The following is a 22,422-nucleotide window of genomic DNA, read 5'->3' on the forward strand; positions in this document are numbered from 1 at the left end:
GTTTATTGAATTGATTAAATAATTTAATGAATGATGTTTGTTTGACTACTTAATAAATCAGTAATTCATGAAATTAGAAATTGAAATTTTACAATGCAATTATTATAGGTATTATATAGAAGGTATAGAAGGTATTGGAGAATGCTACAATAATGAAATATCATTAAAATGGCTGTATACCAACAGCTTATTTTATGGATAAGTTATTTGGTGAGTGGAGAGAGAGAATCTTCCTTGAATAATTGAAGTTCGTGATATCTTATCTTATATTGCTGATGGAAATGCTCTCATCGGTTTCAAATTTGTGCCTGGGATAGGAACTGATTGAATAAAAATGAATCTACATTTTAAGAATGGGTTCTGAATGATGCTTGGAGTGATTGGTTCAAATCATGAGTAAAAATAAATGTTTGAAAGGCCCAGAATACACTAAAGTGAACAATAATGGATTAATAATCATATTTCCTGTATATTAAACACACGGCATTGACATAATCTCAGGGTTTTTTAGCTTGTATTGAATATTGAACTAATGTCATTGGAACATGAGTACAACAATTTGTTGATTATCGAATAACAATGCTTGAGAAAAGATCGATTCACAGTAGCCACACAACATCTTTGAGATAGACTACAACTGAATAATCACAGTATGTGATTCAGTGTGAATGGAAGCATTGTGAACTGGTATTTACGAGTTCAGAAATTGACAGGTGTCACGTGACAACGTGACAGCAGGCATCACGTTTAGACATATACAAGCGCAAACTCAATTTTGTTGTTGCCTTTTGATGAAAGACAATAACAATTTTTTTTAAATTTTTTTTTGTAAAAATCTGAAAAATATAATTTCTACTCCACAGAGATCCGAGACTCGTCGATTGAGAGAGTACCTGGAGAAATGCGACATCTGCAAGCCAGGTGAGGGATAGAGGGATCAGGGATCAGGGATAGCTTAGGCTGGAAAACCATCGTCAAGAGTAGACTGACATAATGCACTTACCTCATTAGTAACTCAATCTATTAGCTTACTAAGCTAATTTGTAACTCTACATAATATATACTTTAGTAGGTTTACCTCAAGTTGTTTTGTACGCTGATATTTTTCTAATAAAATTCAATTTACTAAATATGTCGGTGTCTCATTATTCTTGAAACCTTGGTTATCCAGCCTTAAGCTATCTTATTTCGTTCATCAGAGATTTTTCAATGCTAAATACTAATCTATCAACATATTTTTCCATCGGAATTTCTACAATGCTTTCTCTTACAATAACTATATAGCAACAGAGGTGAATTTAAGAAGAGAAATACATCAATAATTTGGACAATATTTCTATTTGAGAAAGGAATCACTAATGAACAGTTTGAACAGTTAGTCAAACTATGAAAAACTATTTTATTATAATTATTATAAAACTATATATTCCAGGAAGTTGATAATAGAAAAAGCTAAATTCTTATAAATCGTTCAACTTTGGAATTCGAATTTTGCTTGAAATGATTGAGATATACTAATGTATGACTGATTCACCTTCAAGTCGAACAAAATGCATCAATTAATCATAAATTAAAAACCGTACTGGCCATAATTATGTTGTTCTGGCTGTTTATGCATCCAACTACATAAAACCATGCCTTATCAGAGTAGAACACATTATCAAATCAGGACCTTCTATATATAATAATAATACTGAGGGTGATGCCCACATAAGATCTTAGGCTTGTGCGTGGGTAATGAGTGAGAGGGATGATGATGAGAGATGACGACTACGTTTTAGGTAATCGGACCGACGGCTTTTCGTCTCCTCCGAATTACTGTACATTTGAAAGGTGGTAACCCCATACTGAGGAGGTGGAGGAAGAGATCGAGATAGATACACCCCAATGTAACACGAATACATTTTGTGTTATGGGCGCACGAATGGTGAGGCGATCAAGGTAAGCTGCTCGGTAAACATCTACATCGATCTTCTCATCATACGGGCACCCATAGCACAGAATACATTGTGTTACATTGAGGTACCTCTATCTCAACATCGACCTCTACCTCTATCTCTACCTCCTCACTATGCGGTTACCCTAAAGAACATTTCACTCCAACGAAGCGTAGCTCGAAATACGTCTTTGGAAGACATAGCCGCCCTATCTCCCAATGTTAAATCCAATCTACGAATCTTCCCGTTCACACCAGTGTAGCATAGCTTTTAATACTAGCTACACGTAGCTGGGTGTGTGAAGACCATAAAGCTGCGTACACATATTCGTGCTTCCAACCCGCACCGAGCACGCTCCTCCCTCGTACCGCCCTCGTACCACCATCGAACCACAGTCGCACCGCCCACGCACCCATCATGAACGTTACGGAAGATGTTAGATCATCTCGCGTTCCCCGGTCGAACCACTGTTGCTCGCCGGTCGATCATCAATCGCTCTGCTGGAGTGACGTTCGGTTGCGGAGCAGAGCGACAGTCTGTACGCACCTTTAGAGATCGCTGATTAATCACCGGAATACTATTGTGAATAACATAGTAATCAACTCTATCAGGTTCTTGAGGATCCACTTCGTGGAAAGTGGGAAGCTGCTACCATTATACAGCTCTGTAATAATCTGAGCAAAACTAGTTGTCTTGAAAAAAATATCCGTGTTGCCAACTTGTGTGAAATTGCAACCTTCTTCTACAATACCATATGGTTGAAAATATCTAATTCTACAACACAGTCGATGCAGGGTTGGATATATTCAATGTAACGTGTGTTTGCATGGAAAGAATGCAAAATCGCAATATATTTGGCAACGCGTATATCTTGTCCTAAACAAGAAAGTGAACTTATGGTATAAGTATACTCGTGTATTTGTGAATGAATGCAAATCTAACATGTGGGTGTAGTGTCGCTGGCACAGACTCGTCCGACGTGCAGCAGCCAGCCGTGCTTCGCGGGCGTGGAATGTCGCGACACGGTGGAGGGGCCCCGCTGTGGTCGCTGTCCGCACGGCTTCGTCGGAGACGGCCGCCACTGCAAGCCTGGCATCACCTGCGCCGAGAATCCCTGTCATCCTGGTCAGTAAACACAACACTACTGTCATTCACTTATTCTAGAGAGAAAATAACTAAATAAGTCTATATTATATTGAAGCCACTTGTGAGGTCCTCAGAAGCATAAACTTCGTTCAAAAGTACAATACAAAACTGATACACAATATTTAGACCACAATACCGTCTTAGTAAAATGCAAAAATCATACAATCAATATTTTTATTGTTGCAATAAATGAGAACATCAGATGTATTACAATCGCCTAACAACAACAAAAAAAAAAACAATATTAAACAATATTGATAAATACTACAAGCATATCTGCGAAAAAGAATATCCAACATTGGAAAGAATCACAAAAATACCATTTTTACAGCATTATCGTTCGAGATTTATCCACAAAAAATTGAATCTTAAAAATGCAATTATTTTTCAACATTGTTCTCAAATTAATTTTGAAACAAGCATAACCTAATTGTTTAAAACAATTAAACTTGTGAAGGGCAGGTCATTACTTTATAGAAATATAGAGGAAAGGTTTTTCATTGCGGATGATGAGCTTTTTGCTTGTGAGTGGTTAATGGGAAGTACGAGGGTGAATTATGAGATGATCAAACGTAGATGCCTATTCGATGGGATTCGGCGGGATTCGAACCCGCAATCAGGTAGCACTAGCAGACTGAAGGGTGCAACGCCTTAGTTAACTCAGCTACCTGTCCGAAAATCTGGCATCTGGTTTATTGTAAGTGAACCTTTTCAAGCGTAGAGCACTCCTACTTCTTGTTGAATAAGTATGATTTAAACCCAATTAAATACACAGATACACAGTCTCTTTCATGTAATAATGAAAGGCTCTAGAAGATGGAAATGTTCGAGAACTGTCGTCATCACTGTATACAGTATTAAGACTGTTCTCTAAAAATCTACAAATTTTCATCTACAATGTGCTCATCTGGATGGAAGTGCACAAATAATGTTGTGTTTTGAATGATGCAGGCGTGAGATGCTACGACACAGTGGAAGGCTTCCAGTGCGGTTCATGTCCGGCGGGAATGACGGGCGACGGGCGAAGGTGTGCTCCAAGGTCCGGATGTGACAACCGACCCTGTTCTTCAGGTAAATAGTTCATCTCTTCATAAAACCCTATTCAAATACCATCTCGTGTTAAGATATTTCTCAAAATAAACTATGTATAGTCTTTTGTATGGATCCAAACACAATAATTATTACCGTATGAATGGAACCAGTTCAATTGAGAACTTGAATTACATGAGTTGCTGCGTTGCTTGTTGGTGGAAACTAATTTGATATAATTTTTTCATTGCAAAATCAAATATGATTATTTGATTACAGGTGTACAATGTGTGAACTCGCCCGACCCACCCTACTATAGATGTGGCGCCTGCCCTGAAGGTTTCACAGGCAATGGAACTAATTGTCATGATTTGGATGAGGTAAAAATACCAATCAGTCCTAAATTCAATATTTTAGTTGTTATCAATAGTAATTATCTATAATCTTGATTTTATCAAATTCTTATAAAATTCAATGAATAAGATATTTTAAATATTATATTTAGGTTTCTACGTATCTACGTAGGTACTTGATGTATACTTGTACTACAAACTTTATAGACTATTCAATTCGCAAAACTTGAATGAGTGTTACGAAATATCTTGATAATTGGAATGAATTGGAGAAGTCAATTCGAATGAATCTTCGGTATAGATGTTTTGGCTAAAAAGTAATTATTATACCTAAATGCAAATCAAATAGTTAGTATAGTAAAATTGAGATTTGACAGAATTGAATTTTTGTGAATAACTACAAACTCTTTCCTGATAATCAAACTTCTCATTCCATTTTCCATCTCTCCTTTTCACTCACACTTCCCTAGCACCACCAGATATATATTTCTTCTATCACCAACTCCTCTTACTCTTTTTCATCCTTTTTTCTTTTTCTTCTCTTACTCATTTTCCTCTTTTTTCTTCCTATCTTTATCCCTTTTCCACTTATTGCTCTCATTGTTCTTGCTATTCTTCATTTGTTCCTCTACTACTCTCCTCCTCCTCCTTCCATATCACCTGTTCTTCCTCTTTTTCTTTTTTCTTCTTCTAATTCTTTTCCATTCTGTTCCATTTCCTTTTCTTTTCCATTTCCATTTTCCTTTTCTTCTTCCTATTTTAGACCTAGAACATCAAAATAAAAATCAATCTTCTACTACTTCTCCATCCTTTATTTATTATTTTATACTTTCTCCTCTTCCTTTTCTTTGTCTATTCCTACTCCTCCTCCTCCTCCTTCTCCTTCTTTTCTTCTTCTTCTTCTTTTCAATACTTCGTATTTCACCGCTCCTTCTCTTTCTCTTCATAATTTTCTTATTATTCTTCTTTATCCTTCTTTATTTCAACCAACTGAGTGAACAAAACTTGGCTGTCAAAACGAAAGTTGCCAAACTTGGCTCTATCATCAGAAAAAGAAGTAATATTCATTAACATGTTTAATTAACTGACAGTAAGTAATTCGATGTTGTAACTAACCTGTTGTGTTGATGTAGTGCGACCTAGCCGAGCCGTGCGACACGCGCGTCAAGTGCACGAACCTGGTGCCCGGGTTCCGTTGCGAGGCTTGCCCGCCTGGCTTCACCGGCTCGCCGGGCCTCGAGGGCGTTGGCCTGGAGTTCGCGCATCGCTACCGCCAGCGCTGCTACGACATCGACGAGTGCGCAGACGGACGCAACGGCGGCTGCGCGCCCAATTCTGTCTGCACCAACACTGAGGTACACTACAAACACACACGAAATTTATTCACTGATTGTTATTAGTTATTGATTATTGATTAATCAATTGATTCATATATTGAAAAGCAAACTCATACAATACAAAGATGATATCATACACAATCTCGATTCAAGTGATTGCTGAAAAATAATTTCAATTTTAATAATGATATCCCACTATAATATTGTGACGAATAGGGAAGTATGCCTCCACAATTTGAATCAAAACATTATTCAATTACAGTTTATTAGCACCATTATTGTAGCCAATGTTTGTATTTTGAAAATTTATGGGGGCTCCACCACTTCCCAGATGGGAAGAAAAGCAACAAAGGATCGGAGAGCTGATACTGATTATATTCTAATACCATTTAGATCTGGGAGATGAATGACGATTTCTAATAATAAAATAGAATACTTTAATGAATTATTGAGAAAGAGTTTTATCGGGTAGAACTTAAATTCGTTCGATATACAGATAGACTGAGTAGCAGCTAGTGGTGTAGGCAAGACAATGCATATCATTTATTAAACCGATACCGGTACGTACTCAATCACCTCAAATTCTCATACCCTGATAGGTACCGTATATTCTTTGTATATTCACAAATTAAATTTGGATTTAATTATCTTTATTGAATGAAAACGACGAGATATTGGCTCAGATAATGGTTTTAAAAACCAGTGGTTTTCACAATATCAAGTCGTTTCAATTTAATGAGTTGAAGAATATTTCAAATTATTTTAATATAACAGTAGCTGTGATAATATTGAGTCGTTTCATTTAATATAGATATTCACCTCATCACCCTAACAACATAAAAAATCATTCTTTTTACGTCAAGGTTGCAGGAAATACATTGAACACCAGAACATAAAATTAACTGAAGCCTCACTCATAGAAGATGATTCTAATCTCCCAAAACAATATGGTTTTCTCTTGTAATTTAGGAGTGAATATCATCGCTACGTTTAGAATTGATACGTTTTTCTTTACAAATCGAAGAGCCTATACAATGAAGACACAGGGTGAAGGAAGAATTTTCACACTTTTCAAGTGAGATCGGCAACTTATCCTCTTGACTCTCCATCAATCAATCAATCCATCACTCTGATTGCTCATTTATGCACATTAAATACCTAAATCCTATACAAAGTCAGTTGAACAACCCCAGATACTATCCCATACAAAAAAAAGGCAATGAAAACCCAAAATAGAGCTTTCTGAGGAATTCTGAGTGAATAAACTCTTTGAATTATCTCAAATCAAAAACCATGGTACAAAATTTACATTTCAAGCGTTAAAGATGAGACTTCCAAGAGAACTTATGCATTGATTTTCGAGTTTTAACACAGGAATGACGACTTGCAGTGTAATATAATTGAGAAAAAATCAATATTTACTTCCTCATGATCAAGAAATTGAAGATTTTTATTAATTTATTCAAGATACAAATGACACTGATGTAGTAACATTTCTTTAAAATTGATGCAATTTCTTCCTATATTTTTTAATAAACTACATATATCGTGTAGCTGACAAAAAAGTTTAATACATTATAATTATGAAACTGTCATAAATTAACTTATTATAAACTTGTCATCAAGTTACTCTTTGCATCATCCTCATTAACCTCATCCTCAACCTTCAATTCTAATGTATGTTCTTGCAATATTTATTTTATTTCAAGTGATTCTAATTGGTTGGAATAATTTCAGGGTTCATTCCACTGCGGGTCATGCAAGATGGGCTACATAGGCAACCAGACGAGTGGATGCAGGAACCAGCCGGGTCTCTGCCCTGATGGAACCCAGTGCGACTCCAATGCCGAGTGTGTCAGAGTCAGTTACCACTCATACCGATGCAAAGTAAGACATTTCACGATAAGTCCGCTTCATTAATTCATAATCTCGTGTTCAGATCAGTCGATTCTATTAGATCAGTCTCTATTAGGAACATTATTAGCCATAAATGCCCATGTAAATACTATTAATCAATCTCACCTACAATATTATTGATAGAACTAAATGAAAAAATGCATTTCATCAAATGTTAATAAATACGAATAGAGGAACCGGACTCGATTCCGAAACTGACAAATCATTTATGGATAGTAGCGCTCATACAATTTCCTTTTAACTGTTCACCCTGTTGTCAATATTTGTAGTAGAAGTCTTCGGGGTGGTTTACATAATTTATTTTGGATTTTCATTTTTGTTCAGCTATTATTTTATTAAATTATTGTTTTAGACCTACTACTAAATTGATTATACGAATAATTCTAATAAAATTAATGATCGTCAACATCACTCATGATGATAAGGCAATTTGATCTTTCAAAATATTTGTACCTATAATTCCTAAAAATGAAAAATAGTTGTTTTTTTAAATTGGAGGATCAAATTTATCTATTCTTTATATCAATTTCCAATGCCAGTCCACAAATATTCTCCATTAAATATTGCCTTATTCATCTCAGTATATAGAGCTTAATATATAAAAATACAATGATAAATTCACATTTCATTTGGTATGAATTTAAAATAATTTCTATTGCAATCGATCTCGTATTTCATAATTTTCTTCTATTATATAGTGTGTTTATCATGGCAATATCATTGCTAAATGATTCCTTTATCTCTAATAATTATATAATCATGAATTTTACAGTGCAATTTTGGAGCTAAATTTTGAAAACTTTCCTAAGATTCCAGAAATCTCTTACCAAATAACTCTTACTTTAAATGCTTCATGATCTTATTAACTTTCTGCTAATTAGCTATATTAATTCTTGGATGCTATCGACTCATTTCTCACTTTCCTAGAAGGCCTATCACTAAATCATGCAGAAAACTATATTTTTGTATATGTTCGATAAAGCATTATTAATGTTAAACTCTACTCATCACTAACATGGAAGTAATACTCGTTCAAATTTCTATTACTAACAGAGACATGAAATTATTTATTTCTCAAAAAAATTAATTTAAGATTAACTTAATCTGCTTGTATCACTCCACGAATGAACAGAAGGAATAAACTTTTTTCAATTTCACTTCATTTCATGAATTCCACTTCTCACTAAAATGAAGAATCAATAATAAAATAAAATTTTCATCTAATTTCTTTCTTTTCTTCCTTTCAGTGAACGTAAGCGTTCCGTTGGCCAATCCTGTAAAATACGGCTCAGCCAAGGAAGGAGGAAGAAAAGAAAGCAATGAAGATAACAAAAATGACGAAGAATGGACGCAAAATGGAGAAAAATTAGGAGTTTTTAACTTTGATTATCATCTACCATATGTGATACAAGCTGCACTAACAAGATTAACAATTTACCATGATAAGTAATATTAGTTAGTGGATAGTCTGAATATTAATTTGATCACTAGTCTTGATTAATAAAAACTTGTAATGACCTATTAACATTAGGCTGTAATACAACTATTGTATTTCAATTATTATTGTGTTTGAGTATTTTCAATGTTTGATAATGTGAAATTAGAATAATAAAATGAAGTGTTTCAATTCTTTTCAAGTGTTCATTTCAAAATGTATCAACTTATTTCACCAATCATTGTTTTCATAAGTTACCGTACATTGAAAAGTTATTTTTGTAAGAGAATTCTAATAACGTACATCACGGTATGCTAGGCTACCACCATTAATATTTTCTGGCGAATTTCATAAGAATACAATGCAAATTCTAACTGCTTAGTTTTGAAAATGTTCCTACACAATGCAAATAGTTTATTATTCTTAAGAACATTAATATATATTAGTTCAGTACAAAAAATATAAATTGTGCTGGGAAAAATAAAATGAAAACTAAGGGAAGAGGTAAGAGGCAATACTCTGGCATTTCTTACCAATAGAGGGCATACCAATACCAATTTTGACAATGCAGTAAGTAGATTTTCATTTTGAAATGAATCTGACTGAGAAAATGATAATTCGAGAACGTAACGAGAAGCATAAAATAGAAGACTGAAAATTGAAATTCTTTATTCCCAGAAAGAAAGAGAAACGAATTGATAGGAAATGATAACATTTGAAACAGATAAATTGGGCTCATGAGCATGTGCCCAAAATAAAAAGCGGCTGGGTACTATCCGGGAGGACCTTGGCTATTGTATTTCAATGACCTTCTAGGCAGAATCTCCAGTCTTCTCTTTTAGAGTTGATAGAAAGTGTCCTAGACACATCGGTCTGGTTACCGGAATAAACAGCGGCCTCTGTTTGGATGTGAATAAGTGAATAGTTCAGTGACTTCCAGAAATGGCAAGCAATCTAATTTTTCTGAGGATGATACCAACAGAAGCGTGTGAGGCTTTTTGCGTAGGTAATGAGTTCTAACACGCGAGCACGGTTATTTGCACATTCATTTCCACTTGCAGCCAATAAGTATACATACGAGATTCTAATGAGAAATTCACTGTTTAATTTTTCAAGTAGTATGCTAAGATAGAAAAATTTTGCTCATTAGTCTTCAGACTAGATGGCTTTAGAGTTAATCTGGCTTTAGATCAATAAATGAAAATCCAATAATAATCTATTGGCCAATACAATAAAAATCCACTATTCTATCCTTTTTGAAAATACTATAAAAGAATTACTAAATCCTCAATCGATTCTGCTAGACTGCTGTAATGCAGTAGGCCTACGATACAATGCGAAATTTAATAAATGATTCAAGTAATTATTTGTAGCCTATAACTTGACTTATAAAATGTGGGAGTTATGGTAGATGTTTGTGTTGTTTAGTGTAAAGTTGGGTATGCAGGAGATGGCCAGGTTTGTGGGTCGGACAGGGACCTCGATGGCTGGCCCGACCATCAACTCAGGTGCTCAGATGCTCATTGCAAGAAGGTAACATCAACTATGTACATTTTCACTATTATATTCAATAATGAACACTACTATTCCATTATTTCTTAATGCAGACCTATTATGAACTCCAACGCTAACACTACATATTTCTACTTCAAATTTTGCGACTGTGGTCACCTATATAATTTCATTTCAGATTTTAATTTTCTGAATTATCTCAATTTTTTTTGTATTTCTATAATAATTATTAAAACGTGACTTCCTCATGGATTATTGCAATCTGTGTAGAATGTGCCTCACTTATCGCTGCAACATCTCAACTGGGATATTATGGATTTCATCCAAATGATCTCTTTTCATTCAACCATAGTTATTGGTCAAGTTGTGAACTCTTTCGATTTGATATAGCTTCATGAGAAAGCCCAATGTAGAAAAAGCGATCAGTGGAGAATCTCTAATACAAATTTCAAGAATCTATTCAATGCGGAGGAAGCCATCTAAAGAAAGCAATTTTTGAGAAAGATAGCTGTCATTGATGTTTCTTGAATTAAAAATTCCAATTTTATTCATATTCGAAGGCTATAAAGAACTAAATTCATTATAATGAATATAATATTATTTTCTAGCTACCCACTTTTGTTTATGAGTTTCTTGAAAGTTCTTGTTATTATGGGCACCATGTATTTTCTCAATGCAACAAATTTGTTTTGAATTGAAGGATAACTGTGTGAACATACCGAATTCGGGACAAGAGGACGCAGACGGCGACGGGGAGGGAGACGTCTGCGACGCCGACGCTGACAACGATGGCATCTTGAACAGTCCTGTAAGTAATCAATGTTATTCTGAATTTACTCATAATTCCACAATTACAATTTAATAATACAGATTTATTATAGATTCAAACTAACTTTATCTTAACACCGTCAACCAGAATATCATCATGCTACAGTGGAAGTAGAAGTGTAAATTATAGCACTAAGTTTGTTATACTTCAATAAGTATAACCATTTATCATTATTTTGTTATCTTTTTAGTAACCTAAGGCCCGGAAGAACAAAAGCCTGTTAACTTTTTATCATGATTGAATTTCACGAGAACCATGATTGCAAACAGAGAAGGTTTTCTGAAAAGAAGACTTCTCTGATTGGTTCTCGTGGCATTTAATCAACAGACTTTTGTGCAATCGGGTGGAAGAGTTTATTTGTAACCCGATTCTATATGTAGTGCTGTAATAATTTATTAAAAGTTAGTGGGTCGTTGATTTGCCCAATTTGAAAAGTAAAATTCAGCACTTCTTTCACAGTTGTAGAATTGTTCAATGTAATGATATAGCACAAAACATTGTCTCTATCACCGAGACACGTTTATTAATAGCCAATTTTTTATGACGTAGTAATGAGTGATTGAAAGTTAGTGGGTAGTTGATTTGCTCAATTTGATACGTGAATTTCAGCACTTCTTTCAGAGTTTTAGTAGAATTGTTCCATGTAATGCAATAACACAAAACATTGTCTCGATAAACGAGACACGTGTACGAGTTTATAAATATGTTTAGACTTTGAATAAAAATAGAAATCTAAGTACCCTTTCTAAAATTGTTTACTCACAACATGTTTCGGCAACGATGCCATTATAATTGCTTTTGATATTCAACAGTAGCCCTAATGGAAAAAAAGACAATGTACATACTAAGATGGGGCATCAATTTGTATGAGATAGAGGTATATGATCAGACACACAACATGTTTGCGTATCAAAGTCCTAATACATGGGATGCATCGAATGCATGGGCATAAATTACAGCCTTACACAAAATTGCATGATTTGATAGCATGTATGAGGAGATTCTTCATAACTTCATACTTGTCAACTTGAGAAGTGACTCATATATAAATAAAACAGAACTAACCAATAAGAATAAGAAAACGTATTGAGCTACTTTATTAGTTCATTAATAATTTGTAAAATTCAACTATCAAAGTAGAACTACAAGAATTAACCTATTTCGGATAATGTGTAACCTTATCTAAATTTGGGAGAGGAATAGCACAAGGTTACCTTATTTTTCCTCTCCCTATCATTTCAATGATGTACTTATTGTATGAATTGATAAATAATAAAAAACAAGACATTATTTAATTTTATTTGAAATAGTTATATTACTTGATCAAATTATCTGTATCAAAAGTTGCCCATATTAATATTTTGTAAAGATTAAAAAGTAAACTGTAACAAAGCTGAATATCGTTATATTAATTTAATTGTGTATTCTGTGATTTATCTTGTTCAATTACAGGACAACTGTCCATTAGTGCACAACCCGGACCAACTGGACACGGACAGAGACGCGGACAGAATGGGAGACGCCTGTGACAATTGCCCCATGGTTCCCAACCTGGACCAGGCCGATGTCGACAAGGATGGACTGGGAGATGCGTGCGACAGTGACATGGACAATGATGGTAATGTTTCATCTCAGGGAAAGAATGTGATACTACTCAAACTCATTAGTCAGGATCCAAAGATGGAGGAGCCGTTAAGATAAGAATGAGGAATCTCTTTGAAAGTTTTCAACAAAAATTATTACAAAAAACGTTTAAAGCCTGTAAAAACAACTATTGGAATTCCATCACTTAAATGTGGAGTTCTTCAAACTCAAGCATCTTGAATAGCAGAAAAAAACTTAATCGAGTTTTCTGAATTAAACTTTTGCGATTTGTTAGCTAATATCTCTCAAAATTACCGTAAATAACCCCTTCTTTATTTAATAGTTGCTCTTCCAATAAATAAATTTCTTGCTGATGGTGATGCCCACATGGGATTCAGGCTTTTTGTGCGGGTAATGAGATAGATGATGATGATGATAGATGAGTGGACCTACTTTCAAGGTTGGTTCCCAACCACTAAGAAGCGATTTTCAAACTCATGTTATTTAGATGAGTCAATTCTTCAAGTCACCCATTCAACGGGTGTAGCAGACGCAAGTATCTCAAGGGCCCGGCCACACAGAGATATCTCAGATATGCGATCTTGAAATAAATATAGAAACCTGGATATAGGATCGCATATAACTCTCTGTGTAGCCAGGCCTCAACTTATCTTACTATTCTTAAGTATATCGATAGCCAATCGCTTCTCTGATAAATACAATAATACAAAATAATAATATTGAAATAAATGTTTGATTGATTAAAAATTGGAAAATTTCGAGTTAACTTTGGAAATGTTGAGGCTGTAATAGGAAATGATCTATATTATGTCAATAATTAACTTTAGATGATGACCTAGTGAATTGACTTGCCTAGGCATTCCGAACCACAACGACAACTGTCCGAAGATCGCGAACGCGGACCAGAGGGATCAGGACAACGACGGACTGGGTGACGTGTGTGACAACTGTCCACGGGTTCCCAACCCGACCCAGGTCGACAGCGACAATGACCTCACCGGAGATGCCTGCGACAGCGACATCGATCGCGACAGGTACACATAATAATACCTATGAAATTACAGATAATTGTAATTCATGAAAATAATCAGTGAATCAATATTCTATTCATTTCGCACTTTAAAAAAAACATGAAAAGATAAAATAGGAAAGGTTGCAACTAATCATGACTGTCAATGAACTAGATGTCGAGAGTAATAAAATAGATTTTTATTTTTCAATTCATTTCCTCTATTTACACTTGGCGAAACAATACATGTACATTTATCTGATCTTTGACAAAATAAGAATTACACTTTTACATGAAACAGTACAAAGAACATATTGATTGAGTGGAATTCCCCCAGTAAGACTATGCGTCTGAGTTTGGGGAAAATTATTCTCCCATTATTGGGGGATTGACATGAAATTAGCATTACTACCTGAGCTAGAGTTCAATTTCATATATAATAATACATTTTTTAAAAGAACTTTCGTGAATGTTCAACAAAGTAGAGGCTGGAGAAGAATAATGATGAAACTTTCATTTATAGTAACTTATTTGTTTATTTATTGTATAATTATGTATTGTATATTTATATAATTATTATTGTATAATTATTTATTGTATTATATATGACTTAAACCTTAATCATACATAAATCTCATATTCACTTATATCTGTATTATAACATCATGAATTAAAATCTTTGAAGTTTTATTCTTCAAGTTCAAATGAATGAAATCAATTAAATTCTTTCAGTCTCATTCAGTTTTATGTTTCATTCATTTTATCACGTTTCATTTCAGTTTTAAACTTGAATAAATAATTCTTACATGTTCTATTAGACAGACCCCTGAATTTTTGACCTCACAACATTTTTGCAATTCAGTGAAGAATGTACCTGTATCTGTTTTTAGAATTTGGGAAAGGACCACATTTTTGCCAAGCCTGCTGCTCTCTCCCAGTCATAATAATTATATACCGGTTTTGGCACCAGATATACAAACGTTAATGAAAACACGTTGTCACAAAGTAACACCTGCAGGCACAAAGTAACCCTACTCTACGGTAGTTAACTATATAATTATTATGATTGTATTGAAGAATGAATAAGTACAGAGTTTGATTCTAGAGGTTTTCGAAAATAATAGACTTTAATTAATTTATGTTTTCAGAGACGGTATCCAGGACAGCACCGATAACTGTCCAAAAGTAGCCAACAGCAACCAGTTGGACACCGACGGTGATGGGAGGGGAGATGAGTGCGACAATGATATTGACAACGACGGCATTCCTAACAGGGAGGATAACTGTCCCCTAGGCTACAATCCCTCACAGGAAGATCGCGATGGTAACATTATTCATCTAAGTTATCTCTCTAAATATCATCTCAAGGACTTTACAATTCTCTAAAGATTGACTTTCTATTTAGACTTATTCGAATCATATAAATTGTTAAATTTATATAGTAAAATTTATACAGAGTGGGTGAAAAGTCCGAAAACGGCTTAATATCTCATACACAAAGATAATTTGACGGTGGGTGTGATTGGGGATCCTTCTCAAATTGAAAATACTACTTTACTATGACTTTAAAAATCTTGTCCGCCATCTTGGATCCGCCATATTGAATTCAACTTCATTTTTTTAAATGAGAAGGTGGTCATGCGATAAATGATTTCGATACGGAATTTCAAGAAGAAATGAATGGCGAAAACCGCACATCGATATCTCGAACCATTTCGAAGATATTCACATTTATAATCAATATTATTCAAAGCAGAAAGGAGAGAAAAAAATCTGAGAACGGCTTAATATCTCATACACAAAGATAATTTGATGGTGGTTGTGATTGGGGATCCTACTCGAATTGAAAATACTACTTTACTATGACTTTAAAAATCTGGTCCGCAACTTTATTTTTTTAAATAGGAAGGTTGTCATACGACATGATTTCAATACAGAATTTCAAGACAAAATGAATATTGCAAAAACTGCACATCGATATCTCAAACCGTTTAGAAGATATTCACATTATTAATTAATACCATGCAAATCAGAAATGAAATACATAAGTTGATGGTTTATAATATGTATATCTTCAAAACGGTTTGAGATATCGATATACGGTTTTCGCCATTCTTTTTTTCTTGAAAATCCGTATCGAAATCATGTATCGCATGACCACCTTCCCATTTGAAAAATAAAGTTGCATTCAATATGGCGGACCAGATTTTTAAAGTGATAGTAAAGTAGTTTTTTCAATTCGAATAGGATCCCCAATCACACCCAACATCAAATTACCTTTGTGTATGAGATATTAAGCCGTTCTCGGACTTTTCACCCACCCCGTATGGTTAAATTTATATACTTATAAATGTATAAGTAGTCCAACATAAAATAATAAAATTATTATTCCTGAGTTATAAAATCGTTGTTTGAATGCAGGAATACATGTAGATTGAAATACTATTATATAAATATGATACTTTTATGAATATCAGGGATACTTTAATAAATATGAATGAAATGGAATAAGTAACTTTTTCTAGAAATCACGTTCAAATTCTTCTAAAAAAAAAAACAAAAAATTGTTTAAAATTACAAAATCAATAAAAACACTATGCATTTCGGGAGATTTATCTCATCCTCAGGTGCAATTAAGAATAAAAATTATTATTTCTTAAAAATTAAGAATTAAAGGTGAATAAAAATAAAGGTGATTAAGAATAAAGGTAAAGAATAAAATAATAAGTACTAAAAGAGTACTTATCCCATTTTATTCCTATATAATACTGAGCACTGAATAATTGAAACCATTGTTTGAAGGAAACGGAGTGGGAGACGTCTGCCAGGATGACTATGACTTGGACAAAGTGCCAAACAATCTCGATAATTGTCCTAATAATTCGAAAATATTCTCTACAGATTTCAGGTAAATTACATCCTTACATTTTCTCTACAAATTGAAGTGCATTGAAAATATTTTGATAATTTGTGGGTTCAAATGAATGCTCCTTGATTATTATCATCATAGCTAAAGACCAGTACTGTATCTATATGAATTATGAGGCTATTATTCTCAAACAAAACTTGTACAGTATCATCATCAAATTAAAATGAGATGAACAATGACAAAGATATCATGTTTAGCTAAAGCACAATATTGTTTAGTACTCTTCAAAAGAATTCCATCAAAGTTATAAATAATTATATTGAACGATGACGCACTTGGAATATAGTAGCCTACAAGACAAAAAAATGATAAGAATCGGGCTTTGACAATATTATATGATACCGTATGGTGATTCAAAGTGATCTAAGAATGAGAATTGTAAATCAAAATGTACACTTACTCAATTGAGAAGTGGTTGATTCTCTCCAATTAATTCCCCAACTTATTCGATGCAGAACCAATTCAATTTCAGCAAGTGTCTAAAAAAATCATAAAACTCAAGATGAGAAAATAGTCTACATTTTGATTACGAATTTCAAAATTATAACATATATTTTGTTTTGTCCAAATTTACAGAACCTATCAAACTGTTGCTCTAGACCCCGAGGTGATTCTCAGAATGATCCCAATTGGGAAATTTACAACAAAGGAGCAGAAATTGTCCAAACTCTAAACAGTGATCCCGGATTGGCAGTTGGTGAGTATTATCTTATAACACAGATCTAACAGATTTGTTTAGTTAAATTTGATTATACCTTTTATACTAAGTTTATACTGAAGTTCCATCGAAGAATGAATATTTATAGTGATATTGTGTTTTGATTTCACATACTGTTGTAAGCCACAATAATTTGGTAATAGAAAATATCATCTCTAGTATGAAAAAATTAATTTCTTTGAAAAGAGTGAGGATTTTGAGTTGAACTCCTTTATCTAGCGGATTTGACGGTTGAATTTGGTCATTGATATCAGAATGAACATATAGTTATCATTGAATTAGTTTTAATGCAGTTTTCAACTTTTCAGGTTATCATTCGTTTGGCGGCGTTGACTTCGAAGGAACTTTCTTTGTGGATACTGAAATTGATGACGATTATGTCGGCTTTGTTTTCAGGTAAGTCACACACACAATCTTCCGATTTTTAAAATACAAAATGTGTCATATTAATATCATAATATAACAAAACTTTACCTATACATTATCAAATATCCAAGCCTGGTTGAGTTATCTGAATAAACTATTCAAATCAATTGAATTCAAGAAACAGCTTACATTCAGCAAATATTAAAAAGAAAGTTGCCTACCTATGTGATAAAAAAGTAATTCTTTACAAGTTGAACATCTGAAATTTGAGCTGAATATGATGTCCTCATGTCCACATAAGTCCAAAGCTTGTACGTGGTTAATGGTACCAATTTAATGGGAGACCTACATTTTTTTATGGATTCCGAACTACCAGGGAGTGATTTTAGAATTTAGAATTTGAATTTATTTATTCAAGTAAGTTACAATACATTCTGGTTCATACACGAATCTCATATTCACTTATATCTGTATTATAACATCATGAATTAAAATCTTTGAAGTTTTATTCTTCAAGTTCAAATGAATGAAATCAATTAAATTCTTTCAGTCTCATTCAGTTTTATGTTTCATTCATTTTATCACGTTTCATTTCAGTTTTAAACTTGAATAAATAATTCTTACATGTTCTATTAGACAGACCCCTGAATTTTTGACCTCACAACATTTTTGCAATTCAGTGAAGAATGTACCTGTATCTGTTTTTAGAATTTGGGAAAGGACCACATTTTTGCCAAGCCTGCTGCTCTCTCCCAGTCATAATAATTATATACCGGTTTTGGCACCAGATATACAAACGTTAATGAAAACACGTTGTCACAAAGTAACACCTGCAGGCACAAAGTAACCCTACTCTACGGTAGTTAACTATATAATTATTATGATTGTATTGAAGAATGAATAAAGTACAGAGTTTGATTCTAGAGGTTTTCGAAAATAATAGACTTTAATTAATTTATGTTTTCAGAGACGGTATCCAGGACAGCACCGATAACTGTCCAAAAGTAGCCAACAGCAACCAGTTGGACACCGACGGTGATGGGAGGGGAGATGAGTGCGACAATGATATTGACAACGACGGCATTCCTAACAGGGAGGATAACTGTCCCCTAGGCTACAATCCCTCACAGGAAGATCGCGATGGTAACATTATTCATCTAAGTTATCTCTCTAAATATCATCTCAAGGACTTTACAATTCTCTAAAGATTGACTTTCTATTTAGACTTATTCGAATCATATAAATTGTTAAATTTATATAGTAAAATTTATACAGAGTGGGTGAAAAGTCCGAAAACGGCTTAATATCTCATACACAAAGATAATTTGACGGTGGGTGTGATTGGGGATCCTTCTCAAATTGAAAATACTACTTTACTATGACTTTAAAAATCTTGTCCGCCATCTTGGATCCGCCATATTGAATTCAACTTCATTTTTTAAATGAGAAGGTGGTCATGCGATAAATGATTTCGATACGGAATTTCAAGAAGAAATGAATGGCGAAAACCGCACATCGATATCTCGAACCATTTCGAAGATATTCACATTTATAATCAATATTATTCAAAGCAGAAAGGAGAGAAAAAAATCTGAGAACGGCTTAATATCTCATACACAAAGATAATTTGATGGTGGTTGTGATTGGGGATCCTACTCGAATTGAAAATACTACTTTACTATGACTTTAAAAATCTGGTCCGCAACTTTATTTTTTTAAATAGGAAGGTTGTCATACGACATGATTTCAATACAGAATTTCAAGACAAAATGAATATTGCAAAAACTGCACATCGATATCTCAAACCGTTTAGAAGATATTCACATTATTAATTAATACCATGCAAATCAGAAATGAAATACATAAGTTGATGGTTTATAATATGTATATCTTCAAAACGGTTTGAGATATCGATATACGGTTTTCGCCATTCTTTTTTTCTTGAAAATCCGTATCGAAATCATGTATCGCATGACCACCTTCCCATTTGAAAAATAAAGTTGCATTCAATATGGCGGACCAGATTTTTAAAGTGATAGTAAAGTAGTTTTTTCAATTCGAATAGGATCCCCAATCACACCCAACATCAAATTACCTTTGTGTATGAGATATTAAGCCGTTCTCGGACTTTTCACCCACCCCGTATGGTTAAATTTATATACTTATAAATGTATAAGTAGTCCAACATAAAATAATAAAATTATTATTCCTGAGTTATAAAATCGTTGTTTGAATGCAGGAATACATGTAGATTGAAATACTATTATATAAATATGATACTTTTATGAATATCAAGGGATACTTTAATAAATATGAATGAAATGGAATAAGTAACTTTTTCTAGAAATCACGTTCAAATTCTTCTAAAAAAAAAAACAAAAAATTGTTTAAAATTACAAAATCAATAAAAACACTATGCATTTCGGGAGATTTATCTCATCCTCAGGTGCAATTAAGAATAAAAAATTATTATTTCTTAAAAATTAAGAATTAAAGGTGAATAAAAATAAAGGTGATTAAGAATAAAGGTAAAGAATAAAATAATAAGTACTAAAAGAGTACTTATCCCATTTTATTCCTATATAATACTGAGCACTGAATAATTGAAACCATTTGTTTGAAGGAAACGGAGTGGGAGACGTCTGCCAGGATGACTATGACTTGGACAAAGTGCCAAACAATCTCGATAATTGTCCTAATAATTCGAAAATATTCTCTACAGATTTCAGGTAAATTACATCCTTACATTTTCTCTACAAATTGAAGTGCATTGAAAATATTTTGATAATTTGTGGGTTCAAATGAATGCTCCTTGATTATTATCATCATAGCTAAAAGACCAGTACTGTATCTATATGAATTATGAGGCTATTATTCTCAAACAAAACTTGTACAGTATCATCATCAAATTAAAATGAGATGAACAATGACAAAGATATCAATGTTTAGCTAAAGCACAATATTGTTTAGTACTCTTCAAAAGAATTCCATCAAAGTTATAAATAATTATATTGAACGATGACGCACTTGGAATATAGTAGCCTACAAGACAAAAAAATGATAAGAATCGGGCTTTGACAATATTATATGATACCGTATGGTGATTCAAAGTGATCTAAGAATGAGAATTGTAAATCAAAATGTACACTTACTCAATTGAGAAGTGGTTGATTCTCTCCAATTAATTCCACCAACTTATTCGATGCAGAACCAATTCAATTTCAGCAAGTGTCTAAAAAAAATCATAAAACTCAAGATGAGAAAATAGTCTACATTTTGATTACGAATTTCAAAATTATAACATATATTTTGTTTTGTCCAAATTTACAGAACCTATCAAACTGTTGCTCTAGACCCCGAGGGTGATTCTCAGAATGATCCCAATTGGGAAATTTACAACAAAGGAGCAGAAATTGTCCAAACTCTAAACAGTGATCCCGGATTGGCAGTTGGTGAGTATTATCTTATAACACAGATCTAACAGATTTGTTTAGTTAAATTTGATTATACCTTTTATACTAAAGTTTATACTGAAGTTCCATCGAAGAATGAAATATTTATAGTGATATTGTGTTTTGATTTCACATACTGTTGTAAGCCACAATAATTTGGTAATAGAAAATATCATCTCTAGTATGAAAAAATTAATTTCTTTGAAAAGAGTGAGGATTTTGAGTTGAACTCCTTTATCTAGCGGATTTGACGGTTGAATTTGGTCATTGATATCAGAATGAACATATAGTTATCATTGAATTAGTTTTAATGCAGTTTTCAACTTTTCAGGTTATCATTCGTTTGGCGGCGTTGACTTCGAAGGAACTTTCTTTGTGGATACTGAAATTGATGACGATTATGTCGGCTTTGTTTTCAGGTAAGTCACACACACAATCTTCCGATTTTTAAAATACAAAATGTGTCATATTAATATCATAATATAACAAAACTTTACCTATACATTATCAAATATCCAAGCCTGGTTGAGTTATCTGAATAAACTATTCAAATCAATTGAATTCAAGAAACAGCTTACATTCAGCAAATATTAAAAAGAAAGTTGCCTACCTATGTGATAAAAAAGTAAATTCTTTACAAGTTGAACATCTGAAATTTGAGCTGAATATGATGTCCTCATGTCCACATAAGTCCAAAGCTTGTACGTGGTTAATGGTACCAATTTTAATGGGAGACCTACATTTTTTTATGGATTCCGAACTACCAGGGAGTGATTTTAGAATTTAGAATTTGAATTTATTTATTCAAGTAAGTTACAATACATTCTGGTTCATACACGAATCTACAA

The 22,422-nt window shown here is 33.3% G+C and overlaps 1 protein-coding gene across 2 annotated transcripts in view; it reads left to right on the top strand.

Moving 5' to 3' along the window:
• LOC111049684 (cartilage oligomeric matrix protein) overlaps positions 1-22,422 on the top strand; it is a 58,735-nt gene that overhangs the window by 20,639 nt on the left and 15,674 nt on the right. Inside the window, exons 7-20 of one of the 2 annotated variants that reach the window (XR_005570436.1) lie at positions 864-921; positions 2,892-3,062; positions 4,035-4,154; positions 4,392-4,492; positions 5,599-5,820; positions 7,540-7,689; positions 10,583-10,687; positions 11,367-11,474; positions 12,948-13,113; positions 13,957-14,134; positions 15,258-15,433; positions 16,912-17,017; positions 17,615-17,735; positions 18,065-18,152. Coding sequence is in view for 1 of the 2 variants with exons in the window: in XM_022335819.2 (XP_022191511.2) it covers positions 864-921; positions 2,892-3,062; positions 4,035-4,154; positions 4,392-4,492; positions 5,599-5,820; positions 7,540-7,689; positions 10,583-10,687; positions 11,367-11,474; positions 12,948-13,113; positions 13,957-14,134; positions 15,258-15,433; positions 16,912-17,017; positions 21,453-21,574; positions 21,906-21,993 (1,871 nt within the window). In the remaining variant the exon portion in view is untranslated. Of the gene's footprint in view, positions 1-863; positions 922-2,891; positions 3,063-4,034; positions 4,155-4,391; positions 4,493-5,598; positions 5,821-7,539; positions 7,690-10,582; positions 10,688-11,366; positions 11,475-12,947; positions 13,114-13,956; positions 14,135-15,257; positions 15,434-16,911; positions 17,018-17,614; positions 17,736-18,064; positions 18,153-21,452; positions 21,575-21,905; positions 21,994-22,422 lie in introns of both variants that reach the window. The other variant, XM_022335819.2, reaches the window with a different exon arrangement.

The sequence above is a fragment of the Nilaparvata lugens genome, chromosome 2 (genome assembly GCF_014356525.2).
Source record: "Nilaparvata lugens isolate BPH chromosome 2, ASM1435652v1, whole genome shotgun sequence".
Taxonomy (NCBI): domain Eukaryota; kingdom Metazoa; phylum Arthropoda; class Insecta; order Hemiptera; family Delphacidae; genus Nilaparvata; species Nilaparvata lugens.